At 43.8% G+C, this 21,687-nt stretch overlaps 1 protein-coding gene across 1 annotated transcript in view; it reads left to right on the forward strand.

Moving 5' to 3' along the window:
- Positions 1 to 21,687, forward strand: part of ccdc39 (coiled-coil domain 39 molecular ruler complex subunit) — a 31,562-nt gene that overhangs the window by 8,394 nt on the left and 1,481 nt on the right. Inside the window, exons 10-19 of the mRNA XM_084057879.1 lie at positions 7,526 to 7,720; positions 10,943 to 11,107; positions 11,513 to 11,650; positions 12,850 to 13,058; positions 13,608 to 13,731; positions 14,297 to 14,456; positions 15,237 to 15,343; positions 17,477 to 17,620; positions 19,794 to 19,973; positions 21,100 to 21,191. Coding sequence (XP_083914005.1) covers positions 7,526 to 7,720; positions 10,943 to 11,107; positions 11,513 to 11,650; positions 12,850 to 13,058; positions 13,608 to 13,731; positions 14,297 to 14,456; positions 15,237 to 15,343; positions 17,477 to 17,620; positions 19,794 to 19,973; positions 21,100 to 21,191 — 1,514 coding nt within the window. The remainder of the gene's footprint in view (positions 1 to 7,525; positions 7,721 to 10,942; positions 11,108 to 11,512; positions 11,651 to 12,849; positions 13,059 to 13,607; positions 13,732 to 14,296; positions 14,457 to 15,236; positions 15,344 to 17,476; positions 17,621 to 19,793; positions 19,974 to 21,099; positions 21,192 to 21,687) is intronic.

A 21,687-nucleotide genomic window follows, 5' to 3' on the forward strand; every position in this document is an offset into this window, starting at 1 on the left:
TTTTCAGGCTGATGGTCAGTCCAAAGTCTTTGCAGGCCTGGGAAAAGTGGTCCATCAGCTTCTGAAGCTCGTGCTGAGTGTGGGTCGCAACAGCTGCGTCATCTGCGAACAGCATGTCTCTGATTAGAGCTGTGCGGACTTTGGTCTTTGCTCTGAGACGGTTGATATTAAAAAGGCTGCCATCTGATCTTGTGTGGATGTAGACACCCTCTGTTGCAGAACCAAAGGCATTGAAAGAATGTCTAGCATGTCGTTGTAGAGCATATATGGCGCAGCAAGGGCTGCATGTCGTGCCGAAGGGGAGTACACGCCATTCATAGACGGTGGGAATAGCATCTTTCACTTCTCTCCATATGAAACGCAGCAGTGCAGTGTCTGAAGGCAGCAGGCGTATCTGGTGGAACATGGACTTTATGTCTCCGCTGATGGCCGTAGAATGCTGCCGGAACCGGATGAGGACCCCAAGCAAGGAGGGACCCAGGGTTGGCCCAGGAAGCAGACAGTCATTTAGGCTTTGTCCAGCAACCCGGAAGGAGCAATTGAAGACAAGACGGTTCTTTCCACCGTGCTGTCGGACGATATGATGAGGAAGATGCCAGCTCTCACTCTGAGAATTCTCCCCATCACCTGCCGGCACCACCTCGGATACATATCCTGCCTTCACCAGCTTCTGGATCTCGGGTGGTTGGGAACTCTCAACAGTGGGGTTGCGTACCGTTGGACTTCCTCACTCTCAGGGATGATGGTGGTGCACTTGTCCAGAAGGTCCATGGCATAGGTGTCATGCTTGGATCGTGTTACCTCCTTGGGGTTCCGATGTGGGAACGTGTCCATTTTCCAGAGTGACTCCACATTCCGAAGGAGCTCAGCGGAGAGGTTAGGGGATGGAGCTGGGCTGCTCCTTGTGAAGAGTGTCCATGCTTGCTGTGCCCCATGGGCATGAGTGAAGGGATGGGCTGGACCTTGTACTGCCCAGCCCAAGGATGTGTGGATGGCGACAGGCTCGATCGGGGTAATGAGACGTGGGTAGTCAGACCCGATAAGGAGGAGAGGCTTCACGTTGACCAGGTTAGGCAGTGGGAGTCCCTCAAGGTGGGCATAGTGCTTCTGCAGGGCACTCCCTTGACAGGTGTGTTCAGCAAGATCGAGTTCTTTAGCAGTGAAGGCATTTTCAATCGGATACACCAGGTCAGGTCGACCGGTAGGGGAAATGGAGAAGGCTACTGTTGTGCCCTTCACCTGAAGCACATCTTGTCTCACCGTCCTTAGGTTAAGGGTCTCTGGCGTCCCCTTCAGGTTAAGCTGCTGGACTGCAGCCGGGAGAATGATGGTCCTTTCAGATCCATCATCTAGGACGGCAAACGCATCTGTGCTTCGTTGTCCATTCCTTAAGGTGACCTTCACCACCTTTAACATGACCTTAGCTGAACAGCTGGGTTGGTCAACGTACAACTTCTTTGTTGCTGCTCCCACCATATACATGCTCTGCTCCTTTTGGAAGTGAGGTATGATATCGTGCAGAATGGTTAGGTGGATCTCCTTGCATCGGTTGCAAGGTCTCTTTAAGGTGCAGGTCTCCACCTTATGGGTCCGGGCACACTTGTAGCATCGGTCACCGGCGGTGATCCAAGCGGTTAGCTGGGGCTGAGTGAGCTTTTGGACTTTGGGACAGGAGCCCAGGAAGTGGGCTCCTGTGGCATTGCAGTAAGGGCAATAGGGCTGGAATTTGGGGCTCTGGAATTTGGGGCTCTTGCTCTTCTGAGGAGAAGCGTTCTTCCCATCCTCAGAGCTGAAGTACATGGTTGTGGGGTTAGGCTTTCGGGGAGGAGCTTTCCTGTCTTCAGACTCCTTCCTCACCGCCGCAGTAGTGGCTGAAGCGGTGGCCTGTTGGGCAATGATCTTGGCTTTGGCTTTAACTTCCAGCCAATTGGCCAGATCTTTAAGGACATATGTACGGCTTGAGCCCTCCTTCAGAATGCTTCGTTTCAAACAATGTTCAATAAAGTTGTCTCGGAGGTAAGGGGGAAGCTTGCAGAGCAGTTTGTCAACATGGGAACCACATTTAAGTTCATTGCAGTTTCCTCCCTCGACGGACTCCAGCATGGAAGTCAGGGACCGGACTGCTAAGGCAAAGTTCTGGAAAGCAGTAGCGTCCCCTGCTCTGACAGCCGGTCCTTCAAATATCCTATTGAGCTCATTTTGGACCAGCTGACGGGGCTCCCCGTATCTCGCCTTCAGGGCTTGGAGGGCTGATGTATATGGAGTTGGGGAGTGCATGTAGGATTTGGCCAGGGTGTAGGCACTAGGAAGATGGAGATGATCCAGCAGTACCTGGTATTTATATTGTTCAGAGAGATGACTGTGGATCCCGAGCAAGCTCTTCAGGGCCATCTCCAGCAGAATGAAGTCACTTTCCTTCCCACTCTCGAAGTAAGGGAGTTTGGGCCGGGGGACTCCATACGCTGAGGCCACCAGCAGTTCCATAAGTCCGGGTGCCTGTCCATCTTGGGCAAACTGTAAAGCAGCAACAGGTGAGGGGTTGTTCTGCACCACGTTGGTGCGTCCATGTTCACGGGATAGCTGATCTGCTGGTACATTGGAGAGACCAGATTCTGGTCGAGGGAGCCTCTGAACGGTAGGTGGTGGTAGTTGCCGATAAGGAGACAGACTGGATTCCTCTTCATGCATAGATGGCGTAGGAGTTCTGAGCATCCCATCCGAGATGATGAGTCGGTGCGGCTCCTCTCTCCCATCCTCTCTTGACGACTCCGCATTGAAGGGTCCAACGCCAGGCGCCGCTCTCCCGCTCTCCTGTCTGTCTCTGACGTTCTGTTGGTCGACGGACACTTGTTGGTCTGCGTAGGCCTGCGGGTCGACGGATGCCTGCTGTTGATTGACATCCTCCTGATGGTTGATGTCCTCCGGCAGTTGGTTGACGCCCTCAGGTTGGTTGCCCTCCTCCGGTCCCAGATCCTCTTGTTCGTTCCTCTCCAGGAAGGATGAGACAAGCCGGGCCTCTTCCAGTTTCTGTTTGGCATATCTCAGACGCCGCTGTTGAGTCAGGTGCTTGGCGATGTACTCCCGCTCCTGCAGGTCCCTCCGAGTCCGCTCCTCCAGGATGCGACATCTCTCGTCCGCAGCTCGGTCCTCTTCGATTTGACATTCGATCTCTTGTAACGCCATTAGTCGCTTCCTTTCCTTTAGTGCAGCAACTTGGGTTTCGAATAGGGCCAATGACCGACCGCTGTGGTGACTTCTCTGGCTGGAGGCTCCCGAGCGGTGGCCGGAACTTGCCCGGCTGGCGGCTACTTCCACCACCTGTATGTTGGGTGCAGGTGGCCCTTGTTCTGGCACGAACGCTGCAGGTGCCGGTTCTGGCCGCTCCATCCTCCGGTGGTGGTGAGGCAACCCTTCAACCAATAAGGAGGGTGCTTGTTGACTCATCTGGTGTCTGGTTGACTTGGCTATAGTGGAAACTGAAGCCTTTCCCTGGAGTTGCTTCTTCTCCTTCAGCTTAGTTCCTGGCTCTTTCACCTCCACTTGAACCTCTTTCTCCTCCTTCCCTCCATTCTCCTCTTCAGCTTCAAGCAAGGGTATGTCTCTGCTCGCCTCTTGACCTGCCATTGGTTCAGTCAGATCCGGTTCGAAGGACCATTGAAAGAATGTCTATGGGGTTATTGTTCAGGTGGAGTGACTGACAGGGGTGAGCAGGTAATGGCCACCGGCCAGGCTGACCATATATGGAAATGAGAGGAGGCAGAGACAGAGAGCTCGAGTTAACCCCGGTGGGGTATTTTTACTGAAGGTAGTTGTGTGCTGTACAAAAAGTAAACAGAAATACAATATTGGTATTAATAATTATATCCAATAAATAAATCATAATTAGCAATTCAATTAATCTTCAATACTACAATAAGGAATAATGATCAATATTCATAATGAACTTGGTCCATAATCATCAAGTCAATTAGTAATAAGGAATTAAAGGATCAAATAATATATATATATATATATAATAAGCAGTTCAAGCAGGTAAACAATTCATTATATATTCAATGCATAGTAAACTAAAAGGCAATAAACATAACTCAAATGCACTGCTTATAAACTCAGGTGAAAACAAATAAACAGGTGTGAATTACAGGTGGTGCAGTCAAATCCAACATAATGTGTAGTCCAGTCCATAATAATGCTCTTGTTAGCCCATATGATGGCCCATTGATGGCCCCACTCATCTTCAATGGCATTAGGACTTACGTTTGTTTGGTAGACGCACACATGGACCGGTTTGGAGAATGGTGGATTGGTGAAGAACAGGAGGTTTACTGTTTGTGGTGAGGATCTGAACCAGAATGAGTGGAGTAGGTGTGGTTAAATAGTCCCCAGCAGCTGGGTGCGGCCGGAGAGCAAGCTGCCATTCAATCCTGATTGATTGAGGTGATTTGAGATGACATCATGCATGATTTCTCCTTGAGTCTTTTAACAGGCATGCTTCAGGAGCAGAGCGAAGAGGATGCCAAAGAGTGTGGGAGCCAGGACGCAGCCTTGCTTGACACCGCTATGTATGCCAAAGGGCTCGGAGGAGCTACCGTTGAACTGCACTGTCCCCTTCATGTTGTTGTGGAAGGATGTGATCAGGCTGCGCAGTTTTGGTGGGCATCCTATCTTTGGGAGAATCTGGAAAAGTCCTTCCCTGCTAACCAGATCGAAAGCCTTAGTTAGGTCAATGAAAGCGATAAACAGGGGCATCTGCTGTTCTCTGCACTTCTCCTGAAGTTGCCTAAGGGAGAAGATCATGTCTGCTGTTGACCTTCCAGCCCGGAAGCCACACTGTGACTCTGGATAGACACGTTCGGCCAGCTTTTGTAGGCGAGACAAGATGACTCTGGCGTAGACTTTGCCAACGATGTTGAGGAGGGAGATGCCTCTGTAGTTGTTGCAGTCACTTCGCTCACCCTTGTTCTTATATAGGGTGATGATTTTTGCATCTCTCATATCCTGTGGTACACCTCCTTCTTGCCAGCACTGACACAGGACCTCATACAGTGGAGGCAGTAGGGTGGTTTTGCAGCGCTTTATCAAGTCCGGGGGGATTCCGTCGCTGCCTGGAGCCTTCCCTGCGGCCAAGCTGTCTACGGCCTTACTGAGCTCCTCTAGGGTTGGTTCTGTGTCTAGTTCCTCCATAGTTGGTAGGCATGTAATGGCATCGAGGGCGGAGGGAGACACGACTGTTTGTCTGGAGTAGAGGTTGGAGTAGTGCTCCACCCATCTCTCCATCTGCTGGCCCTCGTCTGTGAGTGTCTCTCCTGTGGAGGATTTGAGGGGAGCTGTCTTGCACTGGGCTGGTCCAAGTGCTTTCTTGATGCCATCGTACATCCCCCTGATATTGCCTGATAAGGCAGCTGCTTGAATGTCTTCGCTGAGCTGTGTCCAGTATTCATTGGCACAGCGTCTGGCAGTCTGCTGGACCTTACTCCTTGCAGCCCTGAGAGATTGCAGGTTCTTCTCACTTGGTGACCGCTTATATTCCATGAGAGCGGTGCGCTTGGCTGTAATAACAGGGGTCATCTCAGACGACTTGGACTCAAACCAGTCATTGGTCTTTGTGGTCATCTTCCCAAAGGTGACCAAGGCTGTGCGGTGCATGATGTCCCGCAGAGTTTCCCATTTTGCAGTGGCAGTCTCACTGAATGGTGAGGCCCCAACTTCTCTTTCAAAGTTCTCTGCAAACTGCTCTACAAGGTCTGGTTGAGTCATCTTGCCGGTGTTAATGCGAGGGTTTCCCTTTGCCTTGGCTCGGTGGAATTTCTTAGGTGATAGCCGGATCTTGCAGCACACCAAGGAGTGGTCCGTGTCACAGTCTGCGCTGTGGTAGGAGCGTGTGAGAAGCACATTTCTGAGGGAGGATCGCCTGACGAGGATCAGGTCCAGCTGGTGCCAGTGCTTTGAGCGGGGGTGTCTCCAGGAAACCTTGTGCTGGGGCTTGGTCTGGAAGAACGAGTTGGTGATGCATAGGTGGTGATACGCACAGAACTCCAGTAGTCTTTGACCATTTTCATTCACCTTGCCCACACCAAACTGTCCTAGGCATGATGGCCATGAGTCATGATCTGCGCCCACTCTGGCGTTGAAGTCGCCAAGGAGGATGAGTTGTTCCTGGCTGGGAACGCCCCTGATGGTGACTGCGAGGCTCTCATAAAACTCGTCCTTTACCTCAGATGTAGCAGACAGGGTGGGGGCATAGGCGCTGACAAGGGTGATGGGGCCTTCAGAGGTGTTGAGGCGGAGAGTAAGGAGACGTGCTGAGCCGTTGCTGGCTGGTTCGATCATCTTCAGCAGGGTGTTTCTCACTGCAAAGCCTACTCCATGTTCTCTGTGCTCAGCGGAGCTCTTCCCCTGCCAGAAGAATGTGTAATCGTTCTCCCTCAGTGAACCAGAGTCTGCCAGACGTGTTTCCTGAAGGGTGGCTATATCCACCTTGAGTCTCTTTAGCTCTAACCCTACTAAGAAAAGCACTACCTAAGTGTGATGCGTTATTATTATGATTATTATTACATTGAAGTTGTTCGAACTGAATGTACATCAGTTGGCCTTATAAACCAGGTAATAAGAGTGCACTGTTTTCCAGAATCACAGTTACTGTGTAACAAGTCTATGGTAAACCCTACTGGAAACTTGTATTGCAATATCAGTATCAGTATTGGAATCGTTTGATTTCACCCTGCATTTAATCAGTAATCGGATAACAGACAAAATGTCAATATATACGCATCCCTGCTATTTAGGCATTTAACACAACCTGTAAGATCAGATTCAGAGGAACGTGGCATGAACCCGCATCAACAAATGACATGTTCAAGTATTGTAAATAGAGAGCAAAGAAAAACAATTCATGCTTCAAGTAAGGATGCAAGGTAAACATCAGACCTAGCATCTGTCTGAACAACATACCAACATAATATGTAACCAGTTACATGCCCCATTTTAGTACCTTTTTCAAGTGAATCCAAGCATGCTGCCTACATACATAGGATCTCTCATGCTTATTTTTTTGTGTTAGATCTAACCTTTATTTAACAACAAGGCAAAACAAGTGACGAAACAGATTCACATTTACAATCCTGATGGGCCATGTCAGAACTCAGGGTGTATATGGAATAATACCGGAACAAGTGTCCAGTGGTGTAAAGTAACTAAGTACATTTACTCAAGTACTGTACTACTAGGTATTTTTACTTTACTTCCAATTTTCAATACTTTTACTTCTACTCCACAGGAAAATATTGTACTTTTACTCCACTACCTTTAGTTACTAGTTACTTTGTAGATCTAGATTTGTATTACTAAACATACATTAACCACTTATGCTCTGTATATATTTCGGCTATTTGAAAATAGCAGATCTACAAGCTCACAACGCGTCGCATGGCGACGCGTTGTGAGCTTGTAGATCGGCTATTTTCAAAAGATTTTTTTATACATTTTGAACAAACAAACAAATCAAATAGCTCTTCTCATGTTGCAGGAGTTGGACGTGCAGCTCCAGCGCCAGCGGGAGGCGCTGTTCCGTGAGAAACAGGAGCTGCAGGCCCTGAGGACCAAAGAGAAGGACGCGGTGGCCATGTTGACGGGGAGCAGGGCCACGCTGGCTGGTCTGGACAGTCACCTGAACAAACTGGACCACAACCTGCTCAAGCAGCAGGAGATCATGTACAACCAGGTATATAGGATCACCAGGCACAGCAGTCAGCACCAGCTCCTTGCCACGGCAATAAGGTTCCCCAGGGCAAGTGGTCGTCGATTGTTTTCATCTCAAGGCCCCCCAAAATTGAGATATATTTGGCTGCGGACCCCCATCTGAAAATATGTTGTGCCAGGGACCCCCATATTTGAAGGTTTGTGGTAAAAAAATGTTTGTTTTTTTAAATCAAAAACGTTTGAGAAAAAATAGCAGATGTACAAGCTCGCAGAGTGGCCCAAAGTGACGCGCTGTGAGCTTGTACATCTGCTATCTTTGAATATCCAACATATAAATGGATAATATGAACAAAAAAGGGTTTCAAAGAAGTACTGCTTAACTTCCAAATGGTATGGAGTTGTGGACTGCAACCCTCATATGGTAGCCTTGCTCAAAATCAAGGGCGTCAATTGGGAAAAATAGCAGATCTACAAGCTCACAACGCCTCGCAGCGCGAGGCGTTGTGAGCTTGTAGATTGGCTATTTTCCCCCTCCCATACATGGGAGGGTATGGCAGGTGCCATACCTTGGCTCCAGAAAAAATAAAAATACATTCATTTTGTATTTTTAAAATAATCATGTATTGTAGCCTAATGCAGGTGTAAGACCATTGTGTTTGTATTGTGTTATAGGTATAATGCATAGTTTTCTATGCATTTCGGGGGTTTTGGGTGGTTTGACCCCCCCAAAACAATAAGGGACACCTATCAATCTCTGGGAGTTGGCAACCCTAACCCTGCCATACCTTAGCTTTTGCTGAACTGACGCCACTGCTCAAAATAAATCCGTAATATATTATTTGGCTTGGATTGTCTTTTCTTTGCAAGTCTGCAGTCCACACCATTAGAGACTTATAAGCAGTACTTCTTTGAAAAGCTTTTTTGTTCATATGTTCCTACCTCTGTCACCAAAGAGCACCTGTCTATTGGAGCCACTGATCCCTGTAGCGCTTCTTTTTTCTCTTTTTAATATAAATGGATAAAGTGGTTAAAATGATTGTGACGTTATATTAGCTGCTTTAGCTGGGGACCCCCCCCTGGAACACCCCCAAGAACCCCTGGGGGTCCCCTGACCTCCACGTTGAGAACCACTGCCCCAGGGAACCTCCTTTACACCCAATCTGTGTTCGCCGAAAATAGCCCGTCTACAAGCTCACAGCATTAGTAGAGCTGCTATTTTCTCTCGATGTTTACCTGTTATAACATAGGGACAATAGGGTTCAAGTGGTTAAAGCAGGGGTCTTCAACGTTTTCAGGCCAAGGACCCCCTAGCTGAGAGAGAGATGAAGCAGGGACCCCCCTCTATATAGTATAACATTTTGTTTCAGATTAAACTTTCTTTGTTTACTTGGGTCTGCTCTTTTTTCCCTCTACACCTATAACTCGTTGCCAAAAAATAGCCGATCTGCTATTTTTGTCCAAAGTTCTCCTCAGAAAAGGGATGTTAGGGTTCAAGTGGTTAAGGTAAAAAATAAAATCATATCACACAAAGATTTGGTGGACCCCCTGTAGTAGCTCTGAGGACCCCCTAGGGGTCCCGGACCCCCTGTTGAAGACCCCTGGGTTAAAGCAATTGACGCCATAACTACTTATACTTCATTGAGCGTGGTCCGTACTTGGTTCCCTGCTATTATTATTATTATTATTATTATTATTATTATTATTATTATTATTATTACCCTTATTATTATTATTTACATTTGAAACTATAGGATACCAGGTAAACAAAATGAGCCTACAGCAGCATCTGTGTAAACAACATGCTATCTACACAGTATATGGCATTGAGGAATAAGTTATATGGCTGCTTATATCTAACCTCTATATTATACCATCACTTATAATACTTCTACAATACATTATGATATTTGATAGCTTGTAAGAGCCTAGATGTCTCCACTAGGCCCAGAGACAACAATAGCTATTGTTTTGGTACAGTAGATCTTGTTATGGTTCAGTTTGTCCTTCAGGCAGCTACAGTATAACTATGATCTCTGCCCTGTGCTCGAGGCAGAACTACAGTACCACTGTCATGAGTGTTAATGTACTTCCGACCATGATATCATGTAACATAAAGCATAACCACCTCCACCTAGAATCTTGTCTCGACTCCAATGTGCCTCATCGATTGCTGATTGAATTCCACGACAGCATTCTTCACATTTGTGGTTGAGAAAAACAAATCCATGACACAAAAAACTTGAGAACATGTGACCAATATAGTATGTCTGCGTAGGAGCCATATCTTGGTCAATCCCTAGCACAGGTGGAATTCGAATTGATATGATTGATTGATTGAAATTTTTATTAGGCAAAAGAATGTAAAACAACACAGTTACATTTATAATGCTTTTGTCTAAAAGGTCCGGCCAAAAAAGTCCTTGCGGGCTTGTTTCCGTTGGGGTCCTTGAATTAATTTCATAGCATATATAGTAGCAACCAAACAGTTCAAAATCAACATAAGAATACAGAGGAAAAAATATATACCATTATGTACAAAAAAGGCATGAGAAAATAAAAAATCACACCCAGTGTGAAGTGGGTGGTGTGGTCACATTGGTCATTACAGTGACTCACTTTTAAAAAAGGATAAATGACTTTTTTAAAAGTCCATACTGCTATTCATAGGGCTGCACATGTGTCATGTGTTTCGCTAGCCAATCACAGTCCTGAATTTGCAAAGTCAGCCAATCACATTACAGTTAGTGGTGATGACACTAGCTGTAATGTGATTGGCTGATATTACAGCTAGTGTCATGCGAATCAAAAAGTATCGATTTGCATTAACAATGGCAGAGTTTTACTGTGTACAGAATTCTCGGTGTATACAAATTGCAAAAGTATCGATTTGCATTAACAATGGCAGGGTTTTGCAGGGTACATAATTGGCCAATCACGGTGCAGGATTGGGCGGTGTACATAATTGCCAAAAGCCACTTATAGAGGAGGGTGGTTACACCACCCTAATTATATACAAAAAAAACATTATAAAATAAAATAAAAAGTATGTACCAAAAAAAGGGGAGGGGGGGGGGTCGTCTGTCTACAGGGAAACTGGTACTAGCTCCTCTTTAGGCCTCCAGAAAGATGAGTTTTTATGAAGTCTCTTCCGAAGAATTCGGGTTCTCCTCCCAGAGCCACTCTCAGATCTGATCAGATCTGATCAGATCACTGTCCCCTCTTCTGTTCCCCTGTTCTCGCGCAGGACTTCCAGATCCAGCAGTTGGAGAGGAAGCTGGCTCGGCTGCAAGGCGAGGTCAGCACGGAGGAGAAGGAGACGTTGGAGAAGAAGACCAGCGAGCTGTCCGACGCCGTCGACCAGAAGAAGAAGACGCACAAAGTGCTGAAGGCTGAGCTCAAGCAGCTGGAGGTACAGATGTCAACATTTTAGTTCACGATTAGTTTTACTAATAATTGCAATGAATGATTGAATTAAGTGGCATGACATTTTAAACAAATAGCAGAAATAGACAATCTACAAGCTCACAACGTGTCACATCGCGATGCGTCGCAAGCTTTTAGATTGGCTATTTCAGCTATTTTTCAACAGATAAATATATACAGATGAATAGAAACTATTCTGACTATTATGCAAAAATAATTGTGATTATCTCAAATAATTTACGATGAGGCGATTATGTAATAATTGTGACGAAGCCTAAAAAACGCTCTTCATTGAGACTTACCGCTGTTGGAAGTTGTTTGACGTTACAATCTTTTCACACGCGTCGCTCACACACGCAACCTTTCACTCGCTCGCCCGCTCTTCCGGCAGGACGACATCCTCTGCATGAGGAAAGCATCGGAGAAGACGGGAGCGGAGAAGAGAGATCTGACCACGAAGATCGAGGAGCTGCAGCTGTTCAACGACACCACAGACAAGGAGCTGAAGAGGCTCAAACTCAAGAAACAGGTAACTGCAAAGACCGCCCGCTGCCAGGGATCAGTATGAAAAGTGTATGCTATTCCTGCTGAAAATGTATGTTTACATAGGACATTTTGATATATCGGCCACATATCGGTATTGGACAGTATTTGCCTCGTTGACAGCTATCGGCGTATTGGAACAGTTAACAACCAAAACCAAATCAGTATCGACAATCGGACAAATTGTTATTTTAAACATTATCAGTGCATCGGTGCATCCCTAAAACCTGTTCTGTCCACCACGGTATGACAACGTGGACGACACACTTGTCATTGTGTGCCTCGCGACTGCCTTGTTGTGAAATTATTTAAAGATCACAGGCGATGGGGCTGCGGTTTGCATAATTTACCAACGGGAATAGCATACCGGCACACACTTATCAAACGGATTTAAGGGTTGGTTGACTGTTCACCAATGGACCGTCCTGTAAAGGTTGTATTAGCTAGACACAACACAATATATCCCAATAACTCAGAGTTACAGACTGGTTCCATTTGGTTCCTAGCTATCCATCATTTAGCTGGGGACCCCCTGGAACCAGTGTTGATTTTGACAGCAATTTTTTGTTTAGTTTTAGTCTTAGTCTTTTGAATAACATTTAATTTAGTTTTAGTCACATTTTAGTCACCTGAAATGTTTTAGTTTTTGTCTAGTTTTAGTCGACTAAATATCATAACATTTAAGTCGACTAAAACTACAGTTGATTTTGTAGACAAAAATATATTTTGGCGGTGCCAAAATATATTTTTGGCGGTAATGGCTGATTTTACACTTGGTTGCATGCTGAAAATAGCAGATCTACAAGCTCACAACGCGTCGCGCTGCGACGCGTTGTGAGCTTGTTTATCTGCTATTTTAAGAGTGCAACACCCGAGCGCAACCAAGCATAAAATGACTTGTCTTAGTTCTACTTGATCTCTTTTCCACTCGTCCCTCACTAACATTTTAGTCTCGTTTTTATTTGTTGACAAAATTGTCAATTTAGCCTTAGTTTTAGTCATCATAGCTTAGTTTTTATTTAGTTCTCATTTAGTTTTCGTCAGTGAAAAAAGGTAGTCGACAAAAAAAATGTCATAGTTTTAGTCGACGAAATCAACACTGCCTGGAACCCCCTCAAGGATGCCTTGGGGGGGGTCCCCCAGTTTAGAAACCAGTGGTACATGCCTTGTTCTTGACCCCATCAGGACACCATGGTGGAAGAGAAGATCCTGAGGCTGCAGGTGAAGCGCCAGAGAGACCGGCTGTACGAGCACGCCGACGGCGTCCTGTCCCAGGAGAAGAGGAGGCTGCAGATGCAGGAGGCGATGAAGGAGAGACAGGAGGAGATCAGGGAGCACAGGGAGGTGCTCAGCATGCACATCAAGATCAACGACCAGGAGAGACAGGGGATCAGGTACAGGAACACCTGCTTTTTTCACGCAGACGTGCCAGAGCTTGGATCTAGAGCCTTGGACAAGACTGACATATTTTGACAGTGCTTAGTGAACTAATGTTTAGTTGACCAGGGTAGGCTATGTACTTGGTCCACTATTGTTTTGTCCTCTACACCAAATCTCTTTGCCGAAAATAGCCGATCTACAAGTTCACAAGTCGTCGCAATTTTAGATCTGCTATTTCCGCCGAATTTTCCCGTTTATGTCAAAATCGATTAAAAGAATTTCACATTTCATTTTTTTTTTAAATAGCAGATCTATTGTACAAGCTCTCAAGGCATTGCGATAATTTTTGATCTTGTAGTAGAGCAGATTTTAGAGTTTTGTTGTACGACAGGCCTTAATTGGTTTAAATTTTAAATTGAAAAACAATTTGATTTAATAGAGTGTGTTTTCAGTGCGGTCTTCTAATGATGCTTTTGTGTGGTTGTATTAAATTTGAGTATTCATAAAAAATGATACATATTTAACATCCCCCCCAAACAAACATGTTATACACACGTTTTCAGTGCGGAGGTGCATGAGAGACTGTCCAAGATCGACATCATGAGGAAACGCTACGAGATTCTGACCTTTTCAATGGCCGCTCCTGAAGGTGAAGAGGAGATGTCACAGGCTTATTATGTCATAAAGGTAAAGATTTTACTTTCTACTGCAGGTCAAGTATCATTTGTACCTTTCTACCCAGCGCCCCTATTTTGGGCATGTGATTATAGGCGAGCATTTAAAAAAAATGTTCAACAAGTTCCAAAAACGCATACAAAACATTGCTGATCTACAAGTTCTGTGGTGTTGCATATAGAAAATGCCCTTTTCAGGTCGGGATACCAACTTTAGTCATCAGGAGAGAGAACTCATACAGGATAAACAAGTGAAATTGGAAGTGATGACACAAAGAAATGAGCAGACAAAATTGAAACTGGAACACTAAACTTTTTAATCTGATAAATGGGTACTCTCTCCTGATTGGATGAAATTTGCAAACCCAACTGAAAATGTATTTTCTGTTTATTAAAGAGCTGGAGAGACAGGAGATCTCTGTTATTGAGCAAAAAAAACCTATCAGATGACTACTATCAGAATAAAGGGCGTTTAACTTTTTAATAAACAAACAAAGAAAAATGCTTTAACCAAAAGGATATCACTAACTTTAAGTGGTTTAGAGTATGCTATAACACGTTGACTGGCTGGTCACCAGGCTGCCCAAGAGAGGGAGGAGCTGAAGCGGAAGGGAGACAGCCTGGACGGCGAAATACGCAAGATGGAGAAGGAGATTACGGCGTTCGAGAACACACTGCAGCTCATCAACAGCTGTAACGCATCCTACCGCAAAGCCTTCACCAAAGTACCTGAGTCTAGTACGTGCTGTATAACTCCTACTCAATTCCTACTGCAAAGCCTTCACCATAGTACCTGAGTCTAGTACTTACTGGACGAAGGAAGCACAGCTAATTTCATGATTCAATTCCTACCCGGTGATTCAACCTATCATTCTAACAATAAATCAAATATGAAGACGTTGGTATGATACATATCAATGTCTTCGTATTTGATTGATTCCAAGGACCGCCCAAAAGGAAGAATAAATACAATAGCATCCTCATTCTTCAAAGTAGAATGTTCAAGTAAATTGTAAAGTGTTAAAGCTGCATTTCATAAGCAAGGCTTATTTTTTGTTCAGTGTATGTTTGGATTGTTTTCAATGGAATCCCCACGTCATTTATGCTATGCTAGGAACACCATGAAGTGGTACTAATAGTCTAATTCTGCACTCTACGTTCACATCTGGCGTCACTATCTGGTCTCAGACAGCTGGATTTTTCTCTATTTTGTGTGTTTGGATGAGCATTTTGAACGCTTTGATGCACACAGCCTTAGTGAATAAAATGTTCTGTTAATGTTATGTTACTACTACAGTATTACAACAACTAACACAACTGTGGTGGCTGTAGTTGGTATCCTTGACTAAAGGTATTTCATGAAGCTTAAAACACAATCCTCCGCCTAAATGGGTTTTCTTTATTAGGTCACTAGTTGACATTCTGGTGCTCGTGCTGGGGACCTGGGTTTGTGTCCGAGTGTACAAATGGACCCAAATGGACCCACTACAGTATGTTCGTGTGTGTGTGTTCTTTTAGGTGCAGAATACCAGAAGAAGCTGAAGTTGGAGGAGCAGGAGAGAGCAGCTGAGGAGAAACTCAAATACAAGAAACGACAGATCAGAGAATTGCAGGAAGACATACAGGTCATTATGACAGGGTTCTGGGCCCATTTTGGGTTACGGACCCTCTTTTATGGGTTGGGAGTAGATATCCCGTTTTTAAAACTTTCCTACAAAAAAATAACAAAATGGCAGATCTACAAGCTCACAACGTGTCACGTTGTGAGCTTGTAGATCGGCTATCTTTGCTTTTTTTAAAATAGGGTTTAAATGGGTATTTCACTTCTGAACACATCTGATGTCATCTACTCAGCCTATTGTGTGCACCCCAGACTGCACCCCAGACAGCTTTTAAGTTGCTTGTATAAATATTGAGATGTTGCATATTCATTTGATTAGACACGCCCCCCTCCTATAGTATACAGTATAAGCCTATTTAACATCAAACTACATATTAACCATGTTAGACTCATTGACAACACACATCCTTGGTTCTGTGGCGCTCTCGTTGTCCTCCTAATGCGTGAGGAGACCCACATCTTTCATTTGATCAGTCCGATATAAGACCATTCAACTTCATAAAAAAATGAACCCAGAAGTGTTACTCTTTAAGTAGATTATTCAAAAATATTTGTGTTATTTTTGGGTACCGGGAATTTCTCTTTTGGGTCTTGAACTGAAACCTTTTGGAAAACCCTGGTCTTTGAGTAAGAGTGTGTGAGTCAGTTTTGCTTTATTATGAAAAATGGAAGGTCAATGCTTCTAAACTAATAACGGTGCTCTAAATGTGTTTTTCTTTTGTTTGTTTGTCTGGCCTTCCTTCCCGTAATTCTTACCCGGCCTCTCACGTGTGCTGCCCTGCACTAGAATGTCCTCTACCCTCATTTTATCTTTTGTCTTTAGTTACATAGCTTGTAATGATAACCCTGCTGTGCTATCGTTTACATTCTCCATTCTCCTGTGAAATGAGAGGGCAGGCTGACAATAGACTGGTTCAACAACTCCCCCCTCCCACTTACATGCTTCACGTGTGTGTGTGTGTGTGTGTGTGTGTGTGGGTGTGTGGGTGTGGGGGTGTGGGGGTGTGTGGGGGTGTGGGGGTGTGTGGGTGGGTGGGTGGGGGTGTGTGTGTGTGTGTGTGTGTGTGTGTGTTGGTCCACCTTCCTCCACATCCAGGAGACAGTGGTGTAAAGTAGCCAAGTACATTTACTCAAGTACTGTACTTAAGTACACTTTTGAGGACTATTTACTTTACTGGAGTATTACCCATTTTCAATACTTTTACTTCTGCTTTTACTCCACTACAATTATTTGAAAACTTTAGTTACTAGTTAGTGCAGATATAAATTATTGTATTATAAAACACACATTAACCACTTTTGCCCTATTTTATACATAGGCTATTTTCAAACATTTTAGTACTTTTACTTTTGGTACTTTAAGTATATTTTGATGCCAATACTTTTGTACTTTTACTCAAGTAGCATTTTGAACGCAGGCCTTCTTACTTGTAACAGAGTACCTCTACATTGGTGGTATTGATACTTTTACTCAGTGGTGAGCTGTGGATTTTTGAACTAAGGGTACTGTATTTTATGACGTCACGCGCGCGCACGTGCGCGCACATAGCCACTCAGCTCAGTGCTAGTTGAAATACTGTATTCAACATGTGATTATTAATGTAATCATATGTATTATTATTTTGTTGTATTGTTGCATTGTTAATTTGTTGTTTTTATTTTTGTTTCAAATTAATTATTTTATTTTCCTTTTAATTTTATATAAAAGCCCTTTACATAGACTCACCCACACATAAGTAGGCCTACTTAAAATAATCAGACAACTTGTCTTTGTCTTGTCTCAGAGAACTGGGTCCTCTGCTAAGCGATCCCCTTCACACCTTGCAGTGCAGAGATGTTGTCTGTCATTGTGAGAGGAATGTAACACATTCAATTCAAGTCTGTGTCTTTTCTCGAGTAGCCTAATGTTATGCAAAGCAGCCAGGTAGACGCTATTGAGAACGGCTCGCCACTGACGGCGCGAACCTTGAGAGGCTATTGTTTAAACTTTAAGGCGTTAAAGACCGCCGCTGACGGTGCGTGCACGCGCGCCCCCAGCTCCCACGGTGTCAGAACTAAGGGTACGCCGTACCCCCTACAGCTCAACCCTGCTTTTACTTAAGTAAAACATGTCATATACTTTTCCCTCCATATCCAGGAGATGAACAGCACACTGGACGGTGTGGTTCAGGAGGAAGTGAACGTGCAGAGTGAGCAGGTAGAGCAGACGCAGGCCCACATTGTTCAGCTCAACAAAGAGCTGGCCTCCCAGAGGGACAAACTCAACCGGGTCACTAAACAGGTTTGATGCTGCTCGGCACACACATGCACGTCGCTCATCACCGCATCAAGTGTCACACTAAAGTCTCTACAGTACGTGCTACTGTACTTAAGGGGGGGGAATTCCCCTTTAGGCTAGTGGATAAGATGTTTAGCTTTAGTGTCCCTTCCTGCGCGGGAGGCCTGGGTTCAAATTCCCAGCATTACACTACAGCAGTCTAGAGTAGACCTTACTTTACTGACTTAAAGGGATAGTTCACCCCAAAAAACACTTTTTTTCTATCGATTAGTGACCCCATGGAGACTTGAATTCATGTATATATTTTTTTTGTTTTTGTCGCATTCCTAAGCCAATAATATGATGACCGGCAGCGGTTCCGGTAGGAGACACAAAGAGTCTCCTACCGGAACCGCTGCCTACCGGTCCGCTGGTCATCAAATTATTGGCTTAGGAATGCGACAAAAACTAAAAAAATATCGATGAATTCAAGTCTCCATGGGGTCACTAATCGATAGAAAAAAAGTCATTTTGGGGGTGAACTATCTCTTTAATGCCCTTTACGCCGACTGGCATGTTGGCCAACAGCATTCCACTCCTGTCTGTTGTAGGTCAGTGTCTTTATAGTGCCTCAGGGGTGATCATACAGGGTCTTCAGCTCCCCCTCCACGGTCCTACGTCAGGTGTTCGTGGGCGTTCTTGGGTCGGCCCCTTTTACGTGTACCGCCTGGTGTTCCAGTGAAGGGCAGTGACCATAATGGCTCAGTAAAGAGTGTGGATTCAGTGCCATTAGCAGGGCTGTCACGATTACACATTTAAGTTGATGATTAATTGAGACACAAATAATTGCGATTAGTGATTTAATTGTGTTTTTGGCATTGCACATATCAATACAAATTCATTTCTGTTTGCCTTTTAGGCTTTAACTATCCAAAACAAATATAAAGGGCAGATATGACAAATAGCTTATATATACAAAGAAATGACTGACATATTTAATCATTTTGTACTTAAAAAAGTAAAACACATTGTGAGCTTGTTGATCTGCTATTTCTGGTATTTTGGGAAAATGTTTCAACATGTATGAACGTTTTTCAACGATTATGACGATTCTGCAAAATAATTGCGATTATCTGAAATAATTGCGATTAGGCGATTATGTAATAATTGTGACAGGCCTGGCAGAGTCGTGTTCAGATAACACATGATGTCAGAGAAAAACCCCTCATCTGTGGACTGTGTACACTAAACACCCAACACTCTTCATTGTTTCATGTGTCAACACAGAATGACAATATACTGTAGGTTATCACAGTTCTAACTTCTTGAACCCTAGCGTCCCTATTATGAGGGCGAAAGTTCAGTGAAAATAGCACATCTACAAACTCACAATAACTTGTAGATCAGCTATTTTTGGTGAAGAGATTTGGTGTAAGAGTGATTGGTGTTGGGGGTTGCTGATCAGTATATAGCGTTTACGGTTTTTTTTTGGTTTACAATGCACACACCCCAGTTATTTACAATCAATAGACATTTTAAAACATTTATAAAATATGAATAAAGTAAGCAAATGAATTCCTTCATTGAGCCAGTGCAAAAGTGCATTTATTGTGACAATCGACATGTATATATTTCTTCAGTGGTGTAAAGTAACTAAGTACATTTACTTAAGTACTGTACTTAAGTAGAATTTTGAGGTATTTATTTTGTACTTTACTTGAGTATTACCAATTTCCAATACTTTTACTTCTACATCTTGGATCCAAGTATTGTACTTTTACTCCACTACAATTATTTTAAAACTTTAGTTACTAGTTACTTTGTAGTATTTGGATTATTATTACAAAACATACATTAACCCCTTCAGCCCTATTTAAACTTTGGCTATTTGAAAATAGCCGATCTACAAGCTCACAATGCGTCGCATCGCGACGCATTGTGAGCTTGCAGATCTGCTATTTTCAAAATATATATTTTTTTGGAAAACTTTTGAAATGGGACCTTCTGCATAATGAGTGTACTTTCTACTTTAGCTACTTTAAGTACATTTTGATACCAATACTTTTGTACTTTCACTCAAGTACATTTTGAATTCCTGACTTTTAATTGTAACAGCGTATGTCTACATTGCAGTATCGATACTTTTACTCGAGTAAAAAATGGGAGTACTTTTTCCCACCACTGCATGTCTTCGCAGTGCTCCAGGCTGACCAAGGAGGTGCGCTCGGCCAGTAAGAGCAGAGAGGAGACGCGTGTAGAGCGGGACATTAGACTGAGAGAGACCAGAGACTTCAACAAGACGCTCAACAGAATGCTGCTGGACGCCATGGAGGAAAGCCCCGATCTGAAGACGCAGCTAGAGAAGTGTTTTCTCCAGGTATCATAGCGTAGATAAACATCCCTGGATTAACCCATTTTGGGCGGGAAACCCTATTTGTAACTATACCTTTCAGGTCGCAAACCCCTTTTGGGGTTCCTGTTGCAGTACAGTATATAGCAACATACATTTGTTGTAATTTTTGAATAAATATTTAAAGTTTTTCAGAAAACTTAGGTCAGGATTTAGAGGGCTTTTTAGAATCGGCCTCGGGTCTAAATGGGTTAAACTTAAACGGCCACTTCACCCATTTTCAACCTTCATATAATTGGTCCTCCCTAATGCTCATTATAAGATGGCACCATTCTTGTCTTACTCACTCTGTGTCTGGAGCCGTGCTCTGTGGACAGTCCAGAAAACCTGCCTACCAGTGACATCATCGGTAGGCAGGTTTGGTCATTTCAAACAAGATTTCAAACTTTTTTCTTTCTTTTTTTTTTTTTACTATTATTAATGCAAGGAACAATGGCTCATATTTCAGCATGCTAACCTTTAGGCCTGTCAAAAAAAATCGATTCATGAATAAATCGCGATTCTTAATGCCACGATTTTAAAAATCGAATCAAAATATTAAAATCGATTTTTTATTTAAAAAAAAAAAGTTTTTATTTATTTTTTTTTTTTATAAGTTAGTACCTTTTTCACTGGCACTTTGTCTGAAATCAATGTCAGAAAGACTGACTGACATGATCTGGCTGCATTGAAGTGTATGATTCAACTTTTCATGGTTTATATTATATTAAAATGTTCTAGTATAATTAAAGCAACGTGATTTGGGGTAGAAAATCGCAATAAATCGCAGAATCGAATATCAATTAATCGCAGAATCGCAATTTTAATCGAATCGGCACCCTAGAAAATCGCAATAAATCGCAGAATCGAATCGAATATCAATTAATCGCAGAATCGCAATTTTAATCGAAACGGCACCCTAGGAATCGATTTTGAATCGAATCGTGAGGTAAGTGAATCGTGACACCCCTACTAACCTTCCAGGAAGAGAAAGGCTGTAGTTTCTATTAGACACATGATATTCTATGTACTGGGTTTTCTCGTAATGCTTTCAGAGTCAAGTCAAAGCCATGGTTGTAAGCATTAGATTTCATTTGCTGTTTTTGTCTGCCAGGCCAACTTGACTCTTCCATCACCTCCATCATCCACCCCCAGCAGCAGACTGAGCTCCAAGACCAGCTCCCCTCGCAGCTCTGCCTCGCCCGGGTTAGTGTCTCAGCCCAAACCAACAGGGTTGCTACGTCCCTTACAGGATCCAAATACAACCGTTGATGTAATATGCTGTCTAGAATAGAACTCGATATCAGAATACCCCCACTTAACGCCAAAATTACTCTGAGATTTCCTCCACGAGCCTCCAGGTTTCTAAACAAGTGCCCGCTTTGGTTGAAAGTCTAAATATTGATATTATATAATCCGAAAATCAGGCATTGATGCTCTTTTATCACAATACTTCCGGGTGTTTGTATAAATATCACTGAACGGATTAAATTTGAGGTTAAAGGGACTAATGGAGACCTGAATTCATGGATATATATATTTTTTGTCACATTCCTAAGCCAATAATTTGATGGCCGGCAGCAGTTCCGGTAGGAGACACAAAGTCTCTTTAGTGTCTCCTACCGGAACCGCTGCCTACCGGTCCGCTGGTCATCAAATTATTGTCTTAGGAATGCGACAAAAACAATTGTAGTCATTTTTT

The sequence above is a fragment of the Gymnoscopelus microlampas genome (genome assembly GCF_963454915.1).
Source record: "Gymnoscopelus microlampas genome assembly, chromosome: 5".
Taxonomy (NCBI): domain Eukaryota; kingdom Metazoa; phylum Chordata; class Actinopteri; order Myctophiformes; family Myctophidae; genus Gymnoscopelus; species Gymnoscopelus microlampas.